Raw genomic sequence first — 21,882 nt, forward strand, 5'->3', positions numbered from 1 at the left:
AAAAAAAAAAAAAAAAAAAAAAAAAAAAACTTTGCCCTTTTTATCATTACTAAAACAACACATAGTAGGTCTCTTAATTCATACAGAAAAATGGAAATGTAATATGCCCCAGCCTTCCCATAACAGCAGCAGCAACAACAAAACCTGCGATGGTATGACAGACACAGGAAAAAGCCGAAAAGAACACAAAATCAAATACTGCTAGAAGATAAAACAGGATCCACTATATAAAGACTTTTGCAACTTGCTTTTTACGTAGCTTTTAAATATATAATTTTCATTATGAAACACAGCATACAGAAAAGTATAGGAATTCACCAACCAGCTTTGTCTAATCTTAGTTTCGTACAATATTTGCTTTAGATTTTAGAAAATAATTTATAGGGTTCAAGTCCCTTGTAGCCCTCCTCTACAACCTTCCCTTCATAAACTACATCCTGAATTGGCTATATATCATTTCTATGCATGGGTTTTGTTTAAGATTTTATTCACTTATTTGAGAGTAAGAGAGAGCAAGAAGTGGGGGAAGAAGGAGAGGGAGAAACAGGCTCCCCCGCTGAGTAAAGAGCCTGATGTGGGGCTCAACTCCAGGACCCCAGGATCCTGACCTGAGCCGAAAGTAAACACTTAACCGGCTGAGCCACCCAGGTGCTCCTCTATGCATGTTTTTATATTTTTATTATATAAGTCCATTTTAATAAAATATATCTCCTTGGCACCTGGGTGGCTCAGATAGTTAAGTATCTGCCTTCAGCTCAGGTCATGATCCCATGGTCCTGGGGTTGAGCCCTGCGTTGGGCTCCCCGCTCAGCAGGAAGTCTGCCTCTCCCTCTCCCTCCACTCTTCCCCCTGCTTGTGCTCTTTCCTGATCTCTGTCAAATACATAAAATCTTTAAAAAATAAAATAAAATGAATCTACCTACCTTATTTCTTCAATTCTAAGATGCATTTTCTCATATTAAAATATCTATAAAATTAGGATGTATCTTACAATCAATAAATTCAGTGTATTAAAATAGTGGTGCATCTTAGCATTGATAGTGTTTTAGATTCTACGAAATGTAGTAGTTTTACATGTTTTTAAATGAAATGTAGATGATATCATATTAACCATTCTACAACTTCATATTTTCACTCAGTACTATATTCTCGAGATTCACCAATGTTATTACATGAATGCAACATCTTTAAATGTCTTAATTCACCATCACACACCGCAGGATTAGAAGTCAATGAGGTAAGGAGGAAATGCTTGCTGGCGGAAATGGTAACCTCTGTGTTTAAATGCGCCTGCTTGAGTAACATAAAGGAAAGGAGTAACAGACAAGACAGAAGTAAGAAAAGAAGGAAGGAAAGAAGACCAACAGAAGAAGTTGCTTGCTTGATTTCTGAGTAACTGGCAACACCAGACATCTGAGTAAGTAAACATGATGACTCAGGAATAAAAATGATGACAGGAGAATGTCTTCCCTAGATGTTTGTGCTACTGTTGTCCCAGAGCCCAGCTGGAGATGCAACCTGCTCCTGTCAGCCTCGCAGGCACTAAGACCCCCAGATCCCACCTTCACACAGCCGGCTCCTCTCTCCCCCACACAAAGCGGGCAGAACACCAGTATGGGGACCGAGCAGGCCTCAGTGAGGAAGAAACAGAGCAGCACTTACACAACCAAGTCTGGAGCCTGAGGCTTCCTTTCCTGGGATTCGGCTCCTCCCTGCCCCTCCCCTCAAACCGCCTCTCCCCCCACTGCCTGCTCTATTACTTAAGTGGAGAAGTCCATTCCAAAGACCTGTGTCTTTTTTCGGTCTGTCTGCTTCCTACACACACATACACACACACAAACATGCACACACTGAAAAGCCTTAGTAATCACTCAGGATTAGATTTTGCTGATGGTACATAAGAAAATTTCCATTACTGTTCCTAAAACCAAACTCCAGTTTCAGCTTATTGAGAGTGAAAAAAGGGTAAGAAAATAATAGAACTAGAGTTCCACTAGCTTTTCTTTATTCCTTCCATAGGATCCAAAATACCTTACTGGAGGCAGATTTTTTTTTTTTTTTCCAAAGGACCTCAGTGGGGTTTTCTACACACAAACACAGAATCCTTACCTTTCAGGATCAGAGGACATATTGTGATTATTCTTATAAATATGTTATCATATTGCTAATTAATTCTTATATGTGTATTTTGCCCCTTTACATCCATTTAAACATAAGCCAGTTGGTGGAAATAATGATTTTTATCTAATACCAGTTAACAGAGAAATCCCCATATATGTGTGCATATTTCTTGAATAAAAAGTATTACTGAATCCATTAATAAATGAAACTATAAAAATATAATTCTTAGTTTAATACATTAGCTATACATTATCTTTAATGAAGACAATATTTTAAACTCTAGTGTTTTTTATTTCATACAGAGTAATAGTACCAAACAGCCCCAAACAATTTTACAGGTTTTCTTTCTCCAAAACATTACCACAAGCCATAAAATCCACTGGCATTCCACTGTTTTGGACTATTCTGCAACTAAAGTTCCTGTTACCTGCTGATCTATCTGAAGTGTGTGTGAACATAAATTATTGGAACATTCTTTCAACTCTCAAATTTTATTAACTCACTTTCTGTCAAGTTATCCTAATTAACCTACAGCCTTCAAGCTTTGGGATTACTGCTGCCAATTCCGTACAACCATTTGTTTAATGCACAAGCTTCTCTAATACCTTCCAAGGTGAAATTGCAAATATAAACCCTTTTTGATTTCTACTAATTAACTAGACATTGGAATGTGGCATGCCCCATAATCTGTATTAAAGTGTGAATACAAGTTTTGCCTACTTTATAGGAAGCATTCAGAAAGAATTTACTAAACTGAAATAAACTCTTTCGGTGAAGGACTTTCATGTGCTCAAAAACTCCACTGAATGCGTACTATGTGCCAAGCACTAAGCCAGGCAGTACAGATGTAACTGTAAATAAGACACAGACAGATAGCCTCTGCACTCACGGACCTCACAAGCCTAGTAAGGAAGATGGACAGTAACAAGTAATTACAACGAAATATCGAGAAAGCTAATGCCACAATTTGGGCCTTGCACGGCACCTGCCAAAGTTAACCTCAGTACCTATTATTATGAATATCTCAATCTCAAAAATACAAATGCTGTCTCCAGTAAAGGACTATGTTGAATTTACAGATCAGGAGTAATAGAAAGGGAGGAAAAGAAATTACAAAGCCATGCCTCAAATTAAAATTGTAGGACAGTGATGGGTACACAACATAGTGAATATACTTAATGCAACTCAACTGTACACTTAATAGTGGATAAAATGATAAATTTTATGTTACATAAATTTTATCACAATTTAAAAAACTACATTTGGTTGTTAAATGTTTAGTCAACTTCACCAAAAACATGAGGCGTATAAAAGGTAAAGAGAAGAGGGAGCCACACAGCATAGAGCTGAAAACAGAACAAAAAATGTAAAATTACTTTGCTTTGATCCTTCTCTGACTTTGTATCAATTGTTCAGTTCACCTTCCCTGGGCACTTATCAGGCTGCAGAGCCAGTCGGGGTTAGGGGTGGGGCGGGGTGGAGAAAAAGCCACAATCTCAGAAACCAGCTTCACCACAAATTCATTTTTTCCAATCTTGGCTGAGTTCTCAGAGCTGTTATCATTCCTTTTTCTTCTCACTACTCAGCTCCCAAACCTCTGCCACTCTCTTCAGATCTGCTCCTCTACCACAACAGGTGACACTTAACAAATAACTTCCCAGAGAAAACAAATACCCCCTCAGCTTCCTGATCCTCAGCAATCCTACCTCCATCTGCTCCTGTTTTTACTGTCTTCTCTCCAGGCCCTGAATCGGTGGCACCCCTGCCAAACCCCCAACCACCACCACCATCAGTGCTTGGATTCCTTAACTGACTTGCTCAGGACCCTTCTTCTACTCATTAGCCCTCCGTAACTTCATCTCCCTCTCTGCGGGATCCCTCTCCTCAAGCTACTCCCATCCTTTGTAAAGTTAATTATTAACCTCCCCTGATGCTAATCCTCCTCTAGCTACCACCCTATTTCTCCTCTTATCACTTCTCACCCCGCACCCCCTTCTCTACTCCCCATTCACTGCTCCACAAACTAATCAAGCCCCATTCACCTCCACCCACGCCAAGTCATCAGTGATTTCCCAAGACTCATTTCAATAGGCCCTCTTCAGTCTTTTTCAAAAATAGGAAATTTCAGGGGTGCTTTGGTGGCTCAGTCAGTTAAGCATCCAACTCCTGATTTTGGCTCAGGTTATGATCTCAGGGTCTGGGATGGAGTCCTGGTTGGGCGCCACACTCAGCAGGGAGTCTGCTTCTCTCTCTCCCTCTGCTCTTCCCCTGCTCTGGCACACCCACTCACAATCACTCGCTCTCTAAAAAATAAATAAATCTTTAAAAAAAAAAAAAGAAAGTAAATTTCAGCCATATTTGACTCTCTTGATTGGGAATACCACCAATCACCCAATTACCCAAGTGAAAAATTAGTCTTTCCAGAGTCCTCCACTCACTGTTTCACCTCCTCCTTCAATCACAATTTCTTTTGATTAAAATAATAAATATCATCCTCTTGTGAAATTTAAAAGTACAGATAAGTATACAGAACAAGATTTAAATTAAAATAAGGTGCACAGGAGACATGAAAACATAGGTACCTACACATAAATGTTCAAAACAGCACTATTCATAACAGGCAAAAACTAGAAACAACCCAAACGTCCATCGAGATGTGAGTGGAGGGACACCTGGGTGGCTCAGTCATTTAAGTATCTGCCTTACACTTGGGTCATGATCTCAGGGTCCTGAGATTGAGTCTGCATCCCATTCCCTGCTCAGCAGAGAGCCTGCTTCTCCCTCTGCCTGCTGCTCCCCCTGCTTGTGTTTGCTCTCTCTCTCTCTCCCTCCCACCCAAATAAATAAATAAAATATTTTTTAAAAAGATGTGAATGGATAAAAAATTGTAGTATAGGCATACAAAGGAATACTACACAGCAATAAAAAGAAATGAACTACTAATATATGCAACAACATGGGTGAATCTTCAAAACCATCATGCTGAGTGAGCACTAGAGACAAAGAAACAATACTGTATGAGTCTGTTTATACAAAATTTTAGGGCAGGCAACACCATAGTGACAGAAAGCACATCAGCAGTGGCCAGGGGCCAGGGTAAAAGGGAAGACTGGAAAGAGACACAAGAGAACATCTTGGGGGTGAGGGAAAGGCTCGATTGTGATTGTGATGGTGGTTCACGACTGTATGCATTTGTCAGAACTCATCAAATTCTAGCCTTAAAATTGCTGAATTTAGGGCTCAGTCATTAACAGTCTGCCTTCAGCTCAGGTCATGATCCCAGTCCTGGAATTCAGCCCCACATTGGGCTCTCTGCTCAGCCAGGAGTCTGCTTCTCCCTTTGTCCCTCCCCCTGCTTGTGTTCCCTCTCTCGCTGTGTCTCTCTCTGTCAAATAAATAAATAAAATCTTTCTTAAAGATTGCTAAATTTTATATTAAATTATCCCTCAATAAAGTTGGATTTTAAAAATTAACTGAGCCAGGGCACCTGTGTGGCTCAGTAGGTTAAGCATCTGACTCTTGATTTTGGTTCAGGTAATGATCTGAGGGTCGTGAGACTGAGCCCCACTTTGGGTTCTGTGCTCACCGAAGAGTCTGCTTGAGATTCTCTCTCTCCCTTTGCCCCTTTCCCATGCTCTCACACTCTCTAAAATAAATAAATCTTTTTTTTTTTTTAAATGAGCCTTCTAAAATGTGTCCTAGTTAAGATTTCTAAACCTGCAATTGTTTTCTAAAGTCCTAACTTATATTTTGGTTCTAGTCAGTCAGTTCCACATATAGTCTTAGGTTTCTCATTAATGACACAAATCCTTCTCTAGTGACTGGAAACAACACTTAGCAAAATTCTGTTTTGTTTCCAGAGACCTTATAAAAACAACAATTTGTAACAAATGCAGGTGAATTTTATCATCAAAATGGCATTATTTTGATTGTGATAAATAAGAAATATGGCTGAATCCATCTGCATAACAACCTCACTTACTCTTAAAGATTCTTTGGGAACCTCAAGAATGATGACCTCAAACTCCAAAAAGTGAATACTAGTCTGCATTTGAGGCACTGTACCCATGCTAAAAACAGAAGGCTAAGACTTTCTCCTCCCTTTTTTTTTTTATTCCTTTGGGACTGAAATGTATAGCTTTTTTTATTCCCATCCCCATCCCTAGCATCTAATACAATACTTAAACAAGCTGACTCCTTCAAAATATTTATTCAATGCACAAGTAAACGGAATTGCTGTCCCTAAAAGACTCACTTCCTAACAACCTATATCCAAGCCAATGTTATAATGTAATTAACTTACCTAATTCTAATAACAAAAACCAAATACACAGGTCACAAGACTTCACCTGTTATGGCAACTATGTTAATCCTCAACTAACAGGCTCTGAATGCCCACCCGAAAACCATAAGGTAGTATATTAATATATTTTCCTGTTGTTGCATTTTCACTGTCCAGAGTTTTAGAATGATCATTCTACAGTGCAGGAGAGAAAGGGTTGCAGGCAACTAGCTTCCATTCACTTATTATTAGGCTTTAAAAAGCTGATCAATTTTGACAGTTCTACTAACTCACTGACTTGCTTTCCAAAAAATTAAGGATATTTCCAACTAAATAGAGTAATTATCCAAAGATTAGTGACCAATGATTAATTTATCTTCTTAAGTGACCATAAATAATGGGGATTACAATGGCTTGACATTTTTCCATAACCCATTCTCAGTTGCCACCAGACACCTGAAGTTATCATGATGAATTAGAGGAAGAAGACTGATTAATTGGATCAAGCATTACTTTTACTACATTTTTTTTCCCCAAAAAGAATAATGGTCTGCCTTTTGATTTAAGTGACTCATCTGTTTCCTGATCAAAGTTACGAAAAGCAACTACCATATATACAAAACTATAACCGCATACATGTAACAAATGAATGCGAAGTTACAGAAAACTGTGTTTTGAAGTCAATACCAAAAACCTACATTGCTCTTTTGTGAATCCTGACCTTTGCTATTAGCAAGTCTTTTTTCTGCCTGGTGTGTTGCCATGGGATTTACAAGACTACATGGCTTCTGTTTATCAAACTGTGGGGGAAAAGTGCTTTCGCTGGACTTCCCTTTTCCTCCCCTCTCCATAACCACTAGATACCAAATGTACTTGTCAGCAAAGCCGTATTTCAGTTCATCCCCGGGAGCACAACAGGAGACAAGCACGGTCACAAGACTGCTTCCACGCAGACATGCGCTTTAATACAGACCTTGTAAATGAAGTCAAATGACATTAAAAACAGAACAGTTGGGACGCCTGGGTGGCTCAGTTGGTTAAGCAGCTGCCTTCAGCTCAGGTCATGATCCCAGCGTCCTGGGATCGAGTCCCACATCGGGCTCCTTGCTCGTCAGGGAGCCTGCTTCTCCCTCTGCCTCTGCCCCATTCTGTCTGCCTGTGCTCGCTCTCTCTCCCTCTCTCTCTCTGACAAATAAATAAAATCTTAAAAAAAAAAAAAAAAAAAAAAAAAAAAAAAAAAAAAAAAAAACAGAACAGTTACTGGAAAGGTAAGAGTGTCTTATCCAAAAAGGCAGATAGCCTCTTCTTACACAACTATCCGTTCCCTTTCATCCGCCCCCTGTGCTCACAGGTTCTTCCACCAGGGTCACTGCACTTCCAGCACCTTCAGCTGGGCTTGAATCACAAGAGAGCAATTCAGGACCAGGGCTCTGAGAGATTACAGCAGAGCACGTGAGTCAACACACACGCCCACGTGTGGGCTCCGTGCCAGCTGCTCAATGACAATATTGTTTGACCTATCGGAGGCACTGGATGCATCCGAAAGTACGCTGACCTTCTATTATCTTGCCGGAGTCTTGCTGCTATGCTATGTGACACAAGATGAAGGCAAAATATACCTGGGTGTAGCCGGACGGCCAGTTATTACCCGAATGAGGCCCAACTCCATTCCTGGCCAGCGAGCACAGGAGGACACCTCCTCCCCGGCCAAACCTCAGACGTCTAGTATGACAGAATTGCAAGAGTCAGTCCTGTTTCTTAACAAACTGTGCAATATTCGACCCTACTCCTAGTCAGAGAACTTAAATTCATTTATACTAGTTTCCTAGTTTCCCTAGACATTTTTTTAAAAAGCGAGCCTACGCTGAAAAGAGCTGTTTTCATCATGAATTGTAAATGAAGTAGCTGACTCAGTAGCTGTGAAGACAGATCTACAAGATAACATCTGCCTGTTGAACGGGTTTTCCACCACTGTCAATACTTTATACTTAAATTTGAAATACATAAATTGATTAGAACTATTCTAAGCTATTCTCATAGTCTCTTGGTCTAGAACATCTTGAAAACAGGACTTAAAGACTGGCTTAATTCATCACAGATCAAAGAAAGAGTAAATGCCAATAGCCTTAGAGATAACAAGGGAAAAAAATAAGTCTTAGGACTACACTTTGGGAAACTTAAGACAATGATAATAATATAATTCTGACCTTTGGGAAGTTGCAGATCTGAATAAGAGAACTCTAAATGCTAGAATTTTCAAAGCAATGAAGTTTTTTTTTTTTTTTAATTTTTTTAAAAAGAATTTATTTGTCAGAGAGAGAGAGAGAGAGAGAGAGACAGAGAAAGAGTACAGGCAATGGGAGCAGCAGGTAGAGGGAAAAGCAGGCTCTCTGCCCAGCCGGGAGCCCGATACAGGACTCGAATCCAGGACCCTGGGATCATGGCCTGAGTTGAAGACAGACCCTTTAACCAACTAAGCCACCCGGGCATCCCAAAGTTTTGTTACTTTTAAAATATGATGATTTCAGTGGACACTAACTAAACTCCTTAGGAGCAACCCCCATGTCTGCTTGAGACAGAATTTCTAGGTTTCTCTTACTACGTCATGTTCCCCTTGGAGACACGTGCTCCATCCAAAGCTCTATCTCCAGCTTCACTTCACTCTGAGGCTCCGGGTTTGCGCTTCCAGTTACCTGCCTGACATCATCCCATGATGTCCTGCTGGCATTTAACAGGCCAAGGTCTGAGTCAGTCTTTCCCCATCAGTTCCTCCTCCTTGTGCCCCTGGTCTTGACAATGGCACCGTCCACGGCTGTCTATGTAATCTGTAGCGCCGGTATGGAATGAAAATGTGGGGTTCCCAGTTCAAAAAGTCTTAAATGCAGATTCCAGATGCAGGCATCATCTCTGCTTCCACATCACTGTCCACACCCTACATTTACTAAAATTTCCTCAGGCAGTCCTTTAAAGTGTTTCACATCTGTCCCCTCTTTCCCATTTCAACTACTGTGCCTCAAACCTCACCCAACAACTTTATAATTGGAGCTCACCCTTTCTTTCCCTCTGCAACCCAGTCACATCTTTTTAAGGCACTACTTCAGACCCCTTCAGTATCTCCCCATTGCCTCTCTATTAAATCACATCCAAACTTCTTAACTCACCATACAAACCTTCCATTCCCTAGCTCCACCATTCCTTTCCAGCCTTCCCTTCTGTGACTTTCCTTACACACATATCCTGGCTATAGGCAAACCAAACCCCTTGCATTCACTTAATAAGTCCAGTGTGTACTCAGGCATAAAGAGTCCAGTGGGTCCTGATACAAACCCAGCCCCCACTGCTCACTAGCCTTAGCTGCCTATCTAAAACATGACAATCATTATAGCAGTTTTATCACATAATTATTGGGTAGATAAAACAAGTTACAATATAGAATAAAGCACAGTAAAACATCCATTAGTAGGCTGCCTTCCTAGCCCTTGCCTGGGCCTCATATTCTACCTGAAATACCTCTTCCTGAGAAATCTGAAATCGAGTCTACAGATACTTTAAAGCCAAACTCAAAAGTTCTATCTCCATGCAACCTTGCCTGATCAGCTCAGGAGTCATTTTGCCTTCCTCTAAAACCCTCTATTTTATTCATACTGCATTTAACATGTATAGCATATTGCTTTAGAGTTATTTACGTTTTTGCCTCCTCTCATAATCTCTCATGTGTATGGAATACATCAAATTTATTCATTTCCTGCACGACCCTACTACATAGTTTGTGCTCAATAAATGAAAATTTATTAAATGAAAATTTTTAAAAATAAATAAAAGGAAAACATTCTTAAGTACATGTACACCCAAATTAATTAATTAAAGCTATTTTCAACTGAACTGGCTGGGTCTGGAGGAGGCAGCGGAGGACGACAGCACACAGAATGAGACAGGGCTGCTCTTGCAGACTTGATCCTCTGAAGGATGAGGAGTCACCCTGACGAGTCAGGAAGTCCTTCTAGCTGAGTCTCCAGATGGTTCATTTCCATTCCCACTTTTAACCCCAAAAGAAGGCCTTGATCAACACCTGTGCTAAGAGCAGAGGAATGGGAACAAGGGTGTGCCCCACCTGCTAGGTGCGGCAGGTGAGAATCTAAAAACAAGTATACTCTCATGCCTTCCTGGTATTCCCACTTGTGGTAACAAACTTACTCTAACATATTCACTGGTATGTGTCCCCTTGTATTTCCAGATTTAATATGCAATTGTCAGGCCATTCAGGTCATTTTGCTCTTTTTAAAGGGCTCAAAACCTGGGAAAACACATAGCCCTAAAAGCGACAAAATATAATTTAAAGTTAATTTTTAAAAATAGCATTGACGGGGCACCTGGGTGGCTCAGTGGGTTAAGCTGCTGCCTTCGGCTCAGGTCATGATCTCAGAGTCCTGGGATCGAGCCCTGCATCGGGCTCTCTGCTCTCTCGGGGAGCCTGCTTCCTCCTCTCTCTCTGCCTGCCTCTCTGCCTGCTTGTGATCTCTCTGTCAAATAAATAAATAAAATCTTTTAAAAAAAAAATAGCATTGACACTTATCAAATTAGTAAATATTAACAAAAATAAAACTTAACATTGTTAGGGTGTTCAGGAAGCCAACATATTGCTGGCACACAGTAAACTGCTTTAAGTTTTCTAAAGAACAATCTGCCAATGCGTAACAAGTGTTATAAAACTGTTCATACCCTTTGAACCAGTAATCTCACTTTTGGACATGTACCCCAAGGAAGCAATCCAAGGGAGGAAAAAAACAATTTCTTTGTTCAAAGATGTATACAGATAGGATACTTATATTGCGTAACACTGCCTGCAATTCAAACATCCAGCAAAGGAGGCCTGGTTAGTAATCTAGGATAGAGCAGTATGGCAGAAGGCCACACTTACTGAAAACCTGCAGTAGGTATACTATGTGCTGTAGAAAAATGTACCTTAAGAATGTTCACTGAGAAATGGAAAACAAAAGTTTTTTGTAAGATGGTATCAATACTCACTTGGAAGCAAAATATAATCTGAACTGACATGAGACTATTTATAGTCTTTATTTGTCCACTTGCTCTGAATACCCATAGATTTTGCTGAAGAAATATCAATGTATTTGATTACAGGGTGCCACCTCAGATTCCCCTGTACGGTGTTAAAAAATTGAGATGTATGTAACAGTTTACTTTTTTAAAGTCCAAAAAAATCTGAACCCCAAAGATATATGGCCCCAAGAGTGTCAGATAAGAGACTGTGGCTCTGTACTAATGACATCTATACATATGCAAGAACATTTGTGTGTAAGTATCTGTTATAAATTTAAAGTAAAAGAGTTAGTTTGGTATTCCTTGGCTTTCCATTTGCAACCTATTCCATAATTAACATTTTTCTCTGGGTAGAAAGAGACAAAATCTAACACGCACAGCTAAAACTCCATACATCTATCATTTATTCCTCCAAAACAACTTATTCTTAGGGCAAGTTTACTATTATAGTCATGAAAGTTAATATTTCTAATGCTAACCATGAATTATTTTTAAAATTAATTTATTATAAAAGTAACACCTGTTCAACATGGAAAACTTAGAAGCCATAGATAAACCAACAGAAAATAAGCAATCTAAAAACATGGCACTCAGGGGAACTATGGTGTTGGGGGTATTGCTGCCAGAATTTGAGTGTTATATTAGTATAGAACAATGGCAACGTTCTGCCCCCATTTGCACTAAAACATCAATTAACTTTGTGGAATGTCATTGTTTAGACAACTATTGACAAATGTGTATTCTTTGAGATGCTGCCATTTGAAAACTGGAACATGAAGTCAAAACTAATAAAAAGGATAATTAACCAAGATGAAAAGATTTTTACTATTAAAAAGTCACCAGACTTCGGCATTAAAACCAATCTACTCAGAAGAGTCAAGAAATATCTCCATTTAAATGAGTAGTGGTTTTCTGCTTTTATAAAGCATAGCTCAGAATTGGTTTTGGATTCAGTCTAAGTCAGTCACAAGAATAAATTTTAACTCTCTGAATGCATACAGAACACTGTTGATGCAATTTAGTCTTTAGCAAAAAAAAAAAAAAAGTAATAACTGGACAGCAGACCGATGCTTAAGCTCTAGTCAGTGATTCTCCTTCCTATGGGAGAGCAGCATTTCTGATCAACTTTGTTCCCTCTTGATAAACACAGAGGTCTCATAATCCTTGAAAACTTTAATGCATACCTCCAAGGGTACCTAAACCTTCAAGTGAGAACCCTAATATTCAGAAGATAAAGGTATGTTTCTGTATTTATCCACCAGCCAAGATTTTGCCACTTTCCTTTTAGTTGCATAATGAAAATAATCAGGATTATTTTGTTTTTTAAATACAAAATTAGAATCTTGACTATGCTTTTTTAAACTAAATGTGCCTTGGAGCACCTGGGTGGCTCAGTCAGTTGGGCATCTGCCTTCAGCTCAGGTCATGATCCCAGGGTCCTGGGATCGAGCCCTTTGTCGGGCTCTCTGTTCAGCAGGGAGCCTGCTTCCCCCTCTCTCTCTGCCTGCCTCTCTGCCTACTTGTGAACTCTGTCTGTCAAATAAATAAATAAAGTCTTAAAAAAAGAAAAACAAAAAACAAAAAACTAAATGACCTCTCTGGAACTTCTGAGATGCTCCTCCCAGTGGAGGGAAACTATGCTGCCTTCTCAGACCCATACACCTCTCCAGACTTAATTTAAGCAGAAACCCAGCTTTGGTCCATGTGCATTAGTTCACATGTATCCCCATAACTAAAAAGAAAAATGAAAAAAAAGACTTCAACTTGGAAATAAGGCATGTCATTTCCTCCGCTCCTTTAGCACTAGGTCCTATAGGCAAGGTGGGGAGTTATTTCTGCTGTTACTGAAGATACCTTAGCAAAGAAAAGTATGCTCACACACATTTGGTACATGTACATGTGAAAGCACTGCTTCCCTCCATCACTCCAGGCTCAGAGGGGCTGCATCTTTTGTGGTGGGTTTGCACAGCTCCTCAGGAGTGCTGGAATTGCTCATTCGGAATCACGGCCAAGAAAAACACCACGGTTCATGAGTGGCACCACGCTAGGCTGGTGCTCAGAGCTGTGGTGAGCCAACTGCTCAAGGAGTGTTTGGGAGTTTGTTTTTGTTAAGGTTTGTTTGTTTAATTTGAATATGAGATCAGATCGCTAATTAGACTGTAATAACTCTAAATAGAATTCTATTCCAAAAGCAACTTCCCAGGATTTCTGATAACTTGGGTAAAAGATATTATTAAGATTCTAGAGAATATATAGGTTAATATGCAGAAAATAGTTTCAAGGGAGAAGAAAAACAAGGCAGGGTTCTACAGTTCAGGACAACTTTAACACAAGTACAAATTTTTACCCAGCTGAAAGACGCTCTTAAATTCAATAAAATAGATGTATAGAGTGATATTATGTGCCACAACCCTAAACTGTACAAGTTCTAAGTTTGTTATCTATAAATGGAGGTAACAGCACACTACAAGACTACTCTAAAAAACAATGTATGAATATGTATGAATGCATATGAAAGCTATTTATGATAAAGGACTATGCAAATTATCATTTAAATATGAATTACCTTTAAAATGCCATTCAGAGGGGCACCTGGGTGGCTCAGTCGTTAACCGTCTGCCTTAGGCTCAGGTCATGATCCCAGAGTCCTAGGATCCAGACCCACATCTGCCTCCCGGATTTGCAGGAAGCCTGCTTCTCTCTCTCCCATTCCCCCTGCTGTGTTCCCTCTCCCTCTGTCTCTCTCTGTCAAATAAATAAATAAATAAATAAATCTTTAAAAAAAAAAAATACCATTCACAGAATGGTAGATTAGAATAGGTTGCAATTAGGTTCTCTGTCTTCCACTTTCAAGTTTGTTTTTGTTTCTTGTTTTGGGGGGTATTTTTGCTTTGTTTTGTTTAAGTAATCTCTAACTCCAACATGGGGATCAACCTCACCACCAGAGATCAAGAGTCACATGCTTGATGAGCCAGCCAGGCACCCCTCTGACTGACTGAGGCAGCCAGGCACCCCTCTGTCTTCCACTTTAATCATAACTCGTAACTCATTTGAATTCGTGCCACCCCCCCAATGTTCCAAGTGCATCAAAAATGTAACAACAGTTGTATAAAATCACTGTTTTGTCCCATGGCTGTGAGAAAAAGACTAAAATGGCCAACAATTTCATCAGACTCTTACCAAGGATTAACAACCACACTGAAGAGAGGAGGGGCACACTAAAGGTGAGAGGCAAGAGACAGCAGGGCAAGTTCTGAAAAGTACAAGGCTTTCAGCTTGGCCAGAGCACAAAGAAAAAGATAGAGAGGTGAGAGGCAATGCTAATGGATCAGGAAAGGACCAGAACTTGAAGGCCTCTGGTGTATAGTGTAATGAGTATCACTGCTCCCTCTAAAGAGGATATAATCCTATGTTTTAGAGAAATCACTCAAGTGTGTAACTGAGAACAGGGAGATCAGTTAAAGCATTATGATAATAATTGAGGCATTAATGAAGGCATGAATTAAGACAGCACTAAAGGAAAGAAAGAGGATTGATTTATGAGGCATTAAGGAGATAAATGTAAAAAGGACTTTGTCTAATTTAACAAAATTAGGAAAAGGGAGAAATAAGAAATTAAGATGAATTCAACCAGAGGTGTCACACACCGAGAGAATTCAGAAGAAAGCACAGGTTTATTTGCAAGTGGCTACTGTTTTTGGTGGCAGAAGAGGATTGTGTGGGTTGGCTAAAAAATGCTCTTTATTTTTATCTTTATTCATTTTGATTATGAGATACCTGTGTATCCAAATGGAACTGTCAGATCCAATAAACAGGGGTCATGAACACAGAAGAAATTTGGAAATAACAACCCCAGCAGAGTGGCTGGAGAAATGGGGTGTGTGGGACACCCAAGAAAGGTAAGAAAAGTAAAGCCAAGTACTCGGCCTAGGATGAAGCCTCAAGGAACTCCAATATGGATTCGACAAGAACCCGTACAAAAAGAAACAACAAATCACAACAGGAGTTCAGAGTACAATTTATCCTAAAAGATACCTCAAAACCCCTCCTGAAGTAGTTCTGGTACGTTTTTATTTTTGACTGATTTTGTTCTTTGAGCAGTTAATTTTATTGATAAAAGTTCCATGATAAACCACAGGAATATTGATTATTGCATTTGATCAAAATTCATTATATCCTACTCACACTGTTCCATCTTGCTCTGAATTCAGAAACATTCTGGAAATGGGAGTACAAAATGCTCACACCATACTCATTTCTTTATTTATTCCAAAATCCTGAAACCACTTTTGTGATCTAATGACCTACCGTAACAGGCAGTCTAGGCAAATTTACACGGAATATAAGACTGGATGTTTTAAGATGGAGGAGAACGGAGGAGATTCAAGCACAACAGCCATAAGTGAGTTATCCTGGTTTTTCAGCCTCTTCCAGTGCAAATAACAGACATTTTCTTAGAGTTAAAGATGTATTAGACCATGAACCAAATTATTCATTCACCATAACCAGCTCAACAAAACACCATGACTAAAAACCATCCTAGGATATAGAAATAATTAGTTATCCAGGCAGCTCTCCCTCCACCCCCCGCCCCCCACATAAAGGGACCCTTAGCACAAAGGCCAGACCGAGCAGTTCAGTTCTCAACTATAATCAACCTCTTATAAGTTTAGGTGTAGCAAAAAACTATAGCATGTAAATATCGGCATAACTGTAAACGTGAAAACTTTTTTTTTTTTTTAAACTTTCAAGAGCATGAACTGACTTGAAGTTTCAAAGGTGCCAGTAGGACTATATTGAGAGATGTTACAAGATGCACTGCTCCCTAAATGTTACTGAAAATCTTACATCGTGATTGTAACTCTCTGAAGAGCAATCCACCGCCATATGGGAGGGCAGAGTAGCATTAAAGATCGTAGCCAGAGAGCCTCCCTTTGGGGACTGTTTTGATAATCTGCTTTTCTTTAAAACTACCGAATTTTAATACCTTGATTTGTACTTTAAATACCCAAGAAGGGAGGATAATGTGCAGTATTTCCCAAACGTCTTTAACCACAGACCTCCACTTTAAAGAAAGGCTATTAAAGAACACAATTTGGAAATTACTGAAAGAAGCAAGAGTCTACTTGACCAAGACTCTGGACCACAAAGACATAGTATCTTCAAAAGGATATCATTAACTACCCTAAACACTGATTCTGAAAACATACTTGTTTTAAATAAACATATTTTAAAAGTGAATATACCATTAAACTATTTCTTTCTCCAGGAAGAAAGCAGATAAGTAAACTAGATTAATACCCTAATAAGATCCCAGAGCGTCCACAGCGCTGTATCTGAAGATAAAAGAACTCTTAATTCTTTATCAGTTCCATGAAGGAACTAAATATGTGCTTTCCAATATCCAGCACACTTGTGATTTCTAAGGGAAAATACCACTCCGGTTAAAGAAGCATCTGGTTTACCTGTACACATGTGAACAGGTAAAAGATTAACTGAAAAGAGACCGCTCCAGTTCTGTCTGCGCCCTCTGATGCAGAGGAACTGTGAGGCACAGTTCTGAGCATCCCGTCTCTGGCAGCGAGGATAACATAGTGGGGCTGTGAGGCACTCAACATTTTTCACTCATTCTCCTGCCTAACTTGTAGCTCAGCTTGCTTCCCTTTTCCAGAGTCCTAAATTCACAAAGTAAGTTTTATTACCATAGAGAAAGAGGCTATCAAACATCAAATGCCTTCCCAGCCCCCACCGTTCACAGGAATTTCCTTAGAATTTCAGCTTTTAAAATAAGATTTAGTCCTGCTAAATTGCAAAGGCCTCAGGGAAATATTCTGTTTACTCATTTGTATCCCATAGCAGATCAAAAAATCCTTGGGAACTGCTGACCTTGTTTCTCTCCATTACCATCTCCAGTGCCCACCACAGAGAGTATCAGAAACTTGGTAAACTTTTGTAGAATGAATAAGGAGTAACATGAAGGTGCATAAATTAACCTATATCTTAGTGTGAATGAATTTCTTCAGGGACTTTGCTGAGAAGTTTTGGGTAGATCATCAGTTGCATTGGAAGAGTTAAGATAGCCCTGAAGAGGGCCGCCTGGGTGGCTCAGTCAGTTAAGCCTCTGCCTTCACAGAGGTCACCATTCCGGCACGCTGGGATGGAGCCCTGCATCGGGTTCTCCACTCAGTGGTTGAGTCTGCTTCTCCCTCTCCCTCTGTGAGCTCTCTCTTGCACGCTCTCTCAAACTAAAAAAGATAGCCCTGAAAGAAGTAAGCCTGAGAAAATCTCCTTTCCAGTTCTGTCTGGAAACATCCTACCATGGATCAGTCTAAAGGAATGTGGTTCTTCAAAAGAAACCCCATACTTCTGCGGAATGCCATTTGAAATTATCTTGTTTCTCACTGGAACTCCCTCTATAAAAACCTATTTCAATGAGACATTAACAATTGGCAATACTTTATTGACAGCAAAGGAAGACCAAGAAACAGGGACCCTTGTCTTTCAGACTTCTTTTCTAATCCTAGAATTCCTGGTATGGTACTCAATTCCTAATGCTTGAATTAAATCAACAAAATAAACAAAGCTGGATTAACAGAATGTTAACATGCCAGTGCAAAGGATCAAACATTAAAAACCCAGTTTCTGGAGTCAGATAAACCCGAGGTCGAATCCTGGCTCCACTGCTTACTCTGTAAGCCGGAGTTTCCACATATGCAAAGATATTAAATTAACCCTGTATCATGGAGTTGCAGTAAAGTTTAAATAGGAATGCCTAGAGGTGCTTTGCACTGGGCCTGGCACATAGTTAGTTCTCAAGAAAAATGAGCCATCATTTAGAAACCTAGATTCACTTTCCACCACTACTTTCCTATGCATCCTTGGGCTCATCACCAGGAAGAAGCCGATGAAAACAGGAAAACAAAATTAAGTGGTCGCTAATGCTGGGATTACCAATCACGAATAAGGTAACAGATAATGGACCAAAACTTTTTGAAAAATAAAAGCCTCAAACAATTCAGATATTTTGGGCACTGTACTTGAAGCCTGCATATGTTTAATCACAGATGACTCAGCATCGGAATATCAAAATGAAAAAGCCTGAACAGGCAGACTTCAGGTTTTCTCAAACACTTCAGTGTCTGCTATGAAGGATGGACTTTATGAAACATGAGTGTGTGTTGGGGGTGGGGGGACAGGTCTCAGTATTAACTGGCTTAAAGAAAATCATGTTACCATTTTTTTTTTCTACAGATGAGGTTAAATCTTTTTTCTTCCTTAGACCTTAACATTTTTCAATTGTCAGCTCTGTATAGCATAGCATCCAAGTAAAAGTCACTGTTCAATCTAGCTGCTGTGTTATACAGAACCATTACAAGTACACAGGCGGGCACCCAGAGCACAGGCTGGTTCCCAGTCACCACGGGACTATGCTCTGGGTGGGCACCTTTGTGCAAGGGCACAGCCATACACCACAGTCATGCAGATAAACACAAAGATCTTCAGTATTTAACTGGCTTACCTGTGTTACTATACAATATACACCCACACATACACAAACATGACAAAGTGGAATTCCAAAAATTCAAGAGAACAGGTTCCTGTCCCCTCCCTCACCCTCACCTGGCCAGTACTGGGATACTGTCGCCAGCAGGAACTCTGGGGTTGTGAAAAGTAGGTAGAGGCTTCAACACTGTTAAAACTCAGATCCCCGACAAAACTACCGCCTTTCCCCAGCAGTTGCTCACTGACTCACACAGTCACTCTCATAAAATGAAGATACGAGAAAAAACCCACAGAAAGCAAATGAACTACTCACCTGAGTTTGCAAGAACACTGGTAAACAAAAGACTGTTGTCTTGTTGTTTCAACTGCATTAAAAATCTGCAAACCCAGGCAAGAATATGCTAAATGCTGAAGAATCCAGTTTTAAAATGTTGAGTATCAATTCTGCCTCCTTGAGCTTTTCCTTATCAGATGCCCAATGCTCATATAAAAAAATTATTTTTGCTCAATGCTGCATATGCATATCAATTCTGCTAAACTTTATAACACCTGCCTTCCATTAAAAATAAATACGGGGGCGCCTGGGTGGCTCAGTGGGTTAAAGCCTCTGCCTTCCGCACGGGTCATGATCCCAGGGTCCTGGGATCGAGCCCCGCGTCGGGCTCTCTGCTCAGTGGGGAGCCTGCTTCCTCCTCTCTCTCTCTGCCTGCCTCTCTGACTACTTGTGATCTCTGTCTGTCAAATAAATAAATAAAATCTTTTAAAAAATAAAATAAAATAAAAATAAATAAATACAGGACATTACATTTCTAACACTGTGATCTGTGTAACACAGTAGTTTAAGAGCTATTTAAGGAACAGAAATTCCGGGTTAAATATGGTATATTATCACATGTGCAAAGAGACAATGTACAAGCATATTCATTGCAGCTATTAAGTCAGGAAGTAATCTAAATGGTTATTAAAGGGAGAATGCATTAGTAAAGTATAATATACATCCATACAATGGAAAACCTTGAGTTAAAACATAAGAATTTAAGCTATCAGCCCAATTGAGGTGTTCTGTGGATAAACTGCAAACAACGCAGAGTAGAAGAAAAGCAAGCTGCAGAATAATACATGTAACACTATTTATATAAGGTTTTAAAACTCCCAACATTACCTCTGCCTTAGAATTTGTTATAACAGTCTTGCATGTTCCCTGCATGTACACTAAAGACCTAAGGAATATTCACTGTAAAAACAGAATATTAAGGTTAAAAAAATATATATCAATCATATAAAGTTTCCCCAATGGCAGGGAGGAGCCTTATTTAGTAATGGAAATCACTTAGCCCTTTAAGTCATAAGATGTGTGTTCTATCTCCATTCTGCTATTCACCAAGACACTATTTTTACCTACCTTCAGTTTGCTCACCTAAATAGGGCTGGTAACACCTGCATCGCAAGCTACCATAAAATAACGTATGTAGAAGAGTTCATACAAAGGCACTTGGACTTGTTTTTTGCCTATCAGTCAAGAGATCACATAATAACGCTCTGGAGGGGAAAAAATGTTGAGTCTGCGCTTTTTCATCCAGTCTCATATATGGTTAAATACGACAAAGAACATAACAGGAAAGGGCAACCCCTCACCTTCCTCCTCCCAGTCCCTGATCTGGCTGCCCCCTATGTTTTCTATAATTAGCACAAAATGCACCCCCCCCCCAAAAAAAAAACATGAAACCGTGACTCTTCCACGGCTCCCTTCGGAACTCACCGTGACCTTGGAATAAATCTCTTTAATCCCGCCAACCCTGCCTCCCTCAACACACACACACACACACACACACACACACACACACCCCACCCCACCCCACCCCACCCCCTCTTGACAGCCCTGGAGGCAGATGAACGAAAACCCAACGGTCTTGGCCACATAAGAGACCGTAAAAATCCCAGTGCGATGTTGCTGGGTTTGAAAGGCTCTGTTTGTTTTCAAAAATTAAGAGGGAAGTATACCGAAGACGCTTAAACCCTACTCTTAGATCTGGGCAAGTAAGTTCTGCGACTTGTTTCCAAACACACCGTCCCCACATCTGGATTCAATACAAAGCCAGGCACACCGGGGCCCCCGGAGCGGCAGGCTGCGTTCGCAGCGGGACAGACCCACCTCTCACACCCTCGCGCACACAAGCACCCACCCAGGCGCACACGCGGGCGCCGACACACGCTCCACTCGCCGGGTGCGCTCTGGGGCCCCGTGCCCGCTCTCCCCCCACTCCCGGCTGGCGCGGCGGGCTCCGCGCCTCACCTGTCTTGAAGACCATCTTGTCATCGTCCTTGGACCCGAAGGTCTTCAGCATGGCCACGAAGAGCACCCCGCAGGCGTTCTGGATGCCGAACACCGACCCATTGCACCACATGGCGGCAAGCATCACCAGCCAGCCCCAGCCGCCCTCGGGAGGCTGCGGGGGCTCAGCGCCCGCGGGCCCGCTCAGCTCTACCTCCACCTTCTCCACGGACGCCTCGGGGCCGTCCGAGGGTCCCGGGCCGGGCAGCGGAGCGACCCCCACGGTGGGCGCAGGGCCCGGCGGCTGCGCCTCGCTCGTCCCCCGCGCGGCGGCGGGCTCCTCGCGGAAGGGCACCATGGCCCCAGGCGGCCCCCTCGGGCGCCAGGGGAGCGCGAGAGGGGTGCGAGTTGCCGGCGGGCTCGCGGAGGAGCTGCCGAGCGCCGAGCCGGCGGGCTGGTGAGGCCGAGGCGAGGGCGGTGGAACCCCGGGTGGGCCGGCGGCGCAGGGCGCGGAAGCTGCCGCGAGAAGGAAGGCGGAGGAGAGCGAGCACTTCACAGCCTCGGGACTCGGGCCTCTTGTCCACAGCCCCGCACCCCCCACTGCGACCGCGGCCCGCCAGCGGGCTCTTAAAGACGCCCCCCGCCC

General features: G+C 41.2%; 1 protein-coding gene across 1 annotated transcript in view; it reads right to left on the reverse strand.

Annotated features, from left to right (window-relative positions):
• The window catches only part of LOC111158266 (solute carrier family 16 member 10), a 122,576-nt gene extending 100,982 nt beyond the window's left edge, over positions 1–21,594 (reverse strand). The window contains exon 1 of the mRNA XM_022520187.1: positions 21,258–21,594. Within this exon, the coding sequence (XP_022375895.1) occupies positions 21,258–21,594 (337 nt within the window). The remainder of the gene's footprint in view (positions 1–21,257) is intronic.
• Between the last annotated feature and the right edge of the window lie 288 nt (positions 21,595–21,882).

The sequence above is a fragment of the Enhydra lutris genome, unplaced genomic scaffold (assembly GCF_002288905.1).
Source record: "Enhydra lutris kenyoni isolate GAN:26980312 unplaced genomic scaffold, ASM228890v2 scaffoldscaffold58, whole genome shotgun sequence".
Classification (NCBI taxonomy): domain Eukaryota; kingdom Metazoa; phylum Chordata; class Mammalia; order Carnivora; family Mustelidae; genus Enhydra; species Enhydra lutris.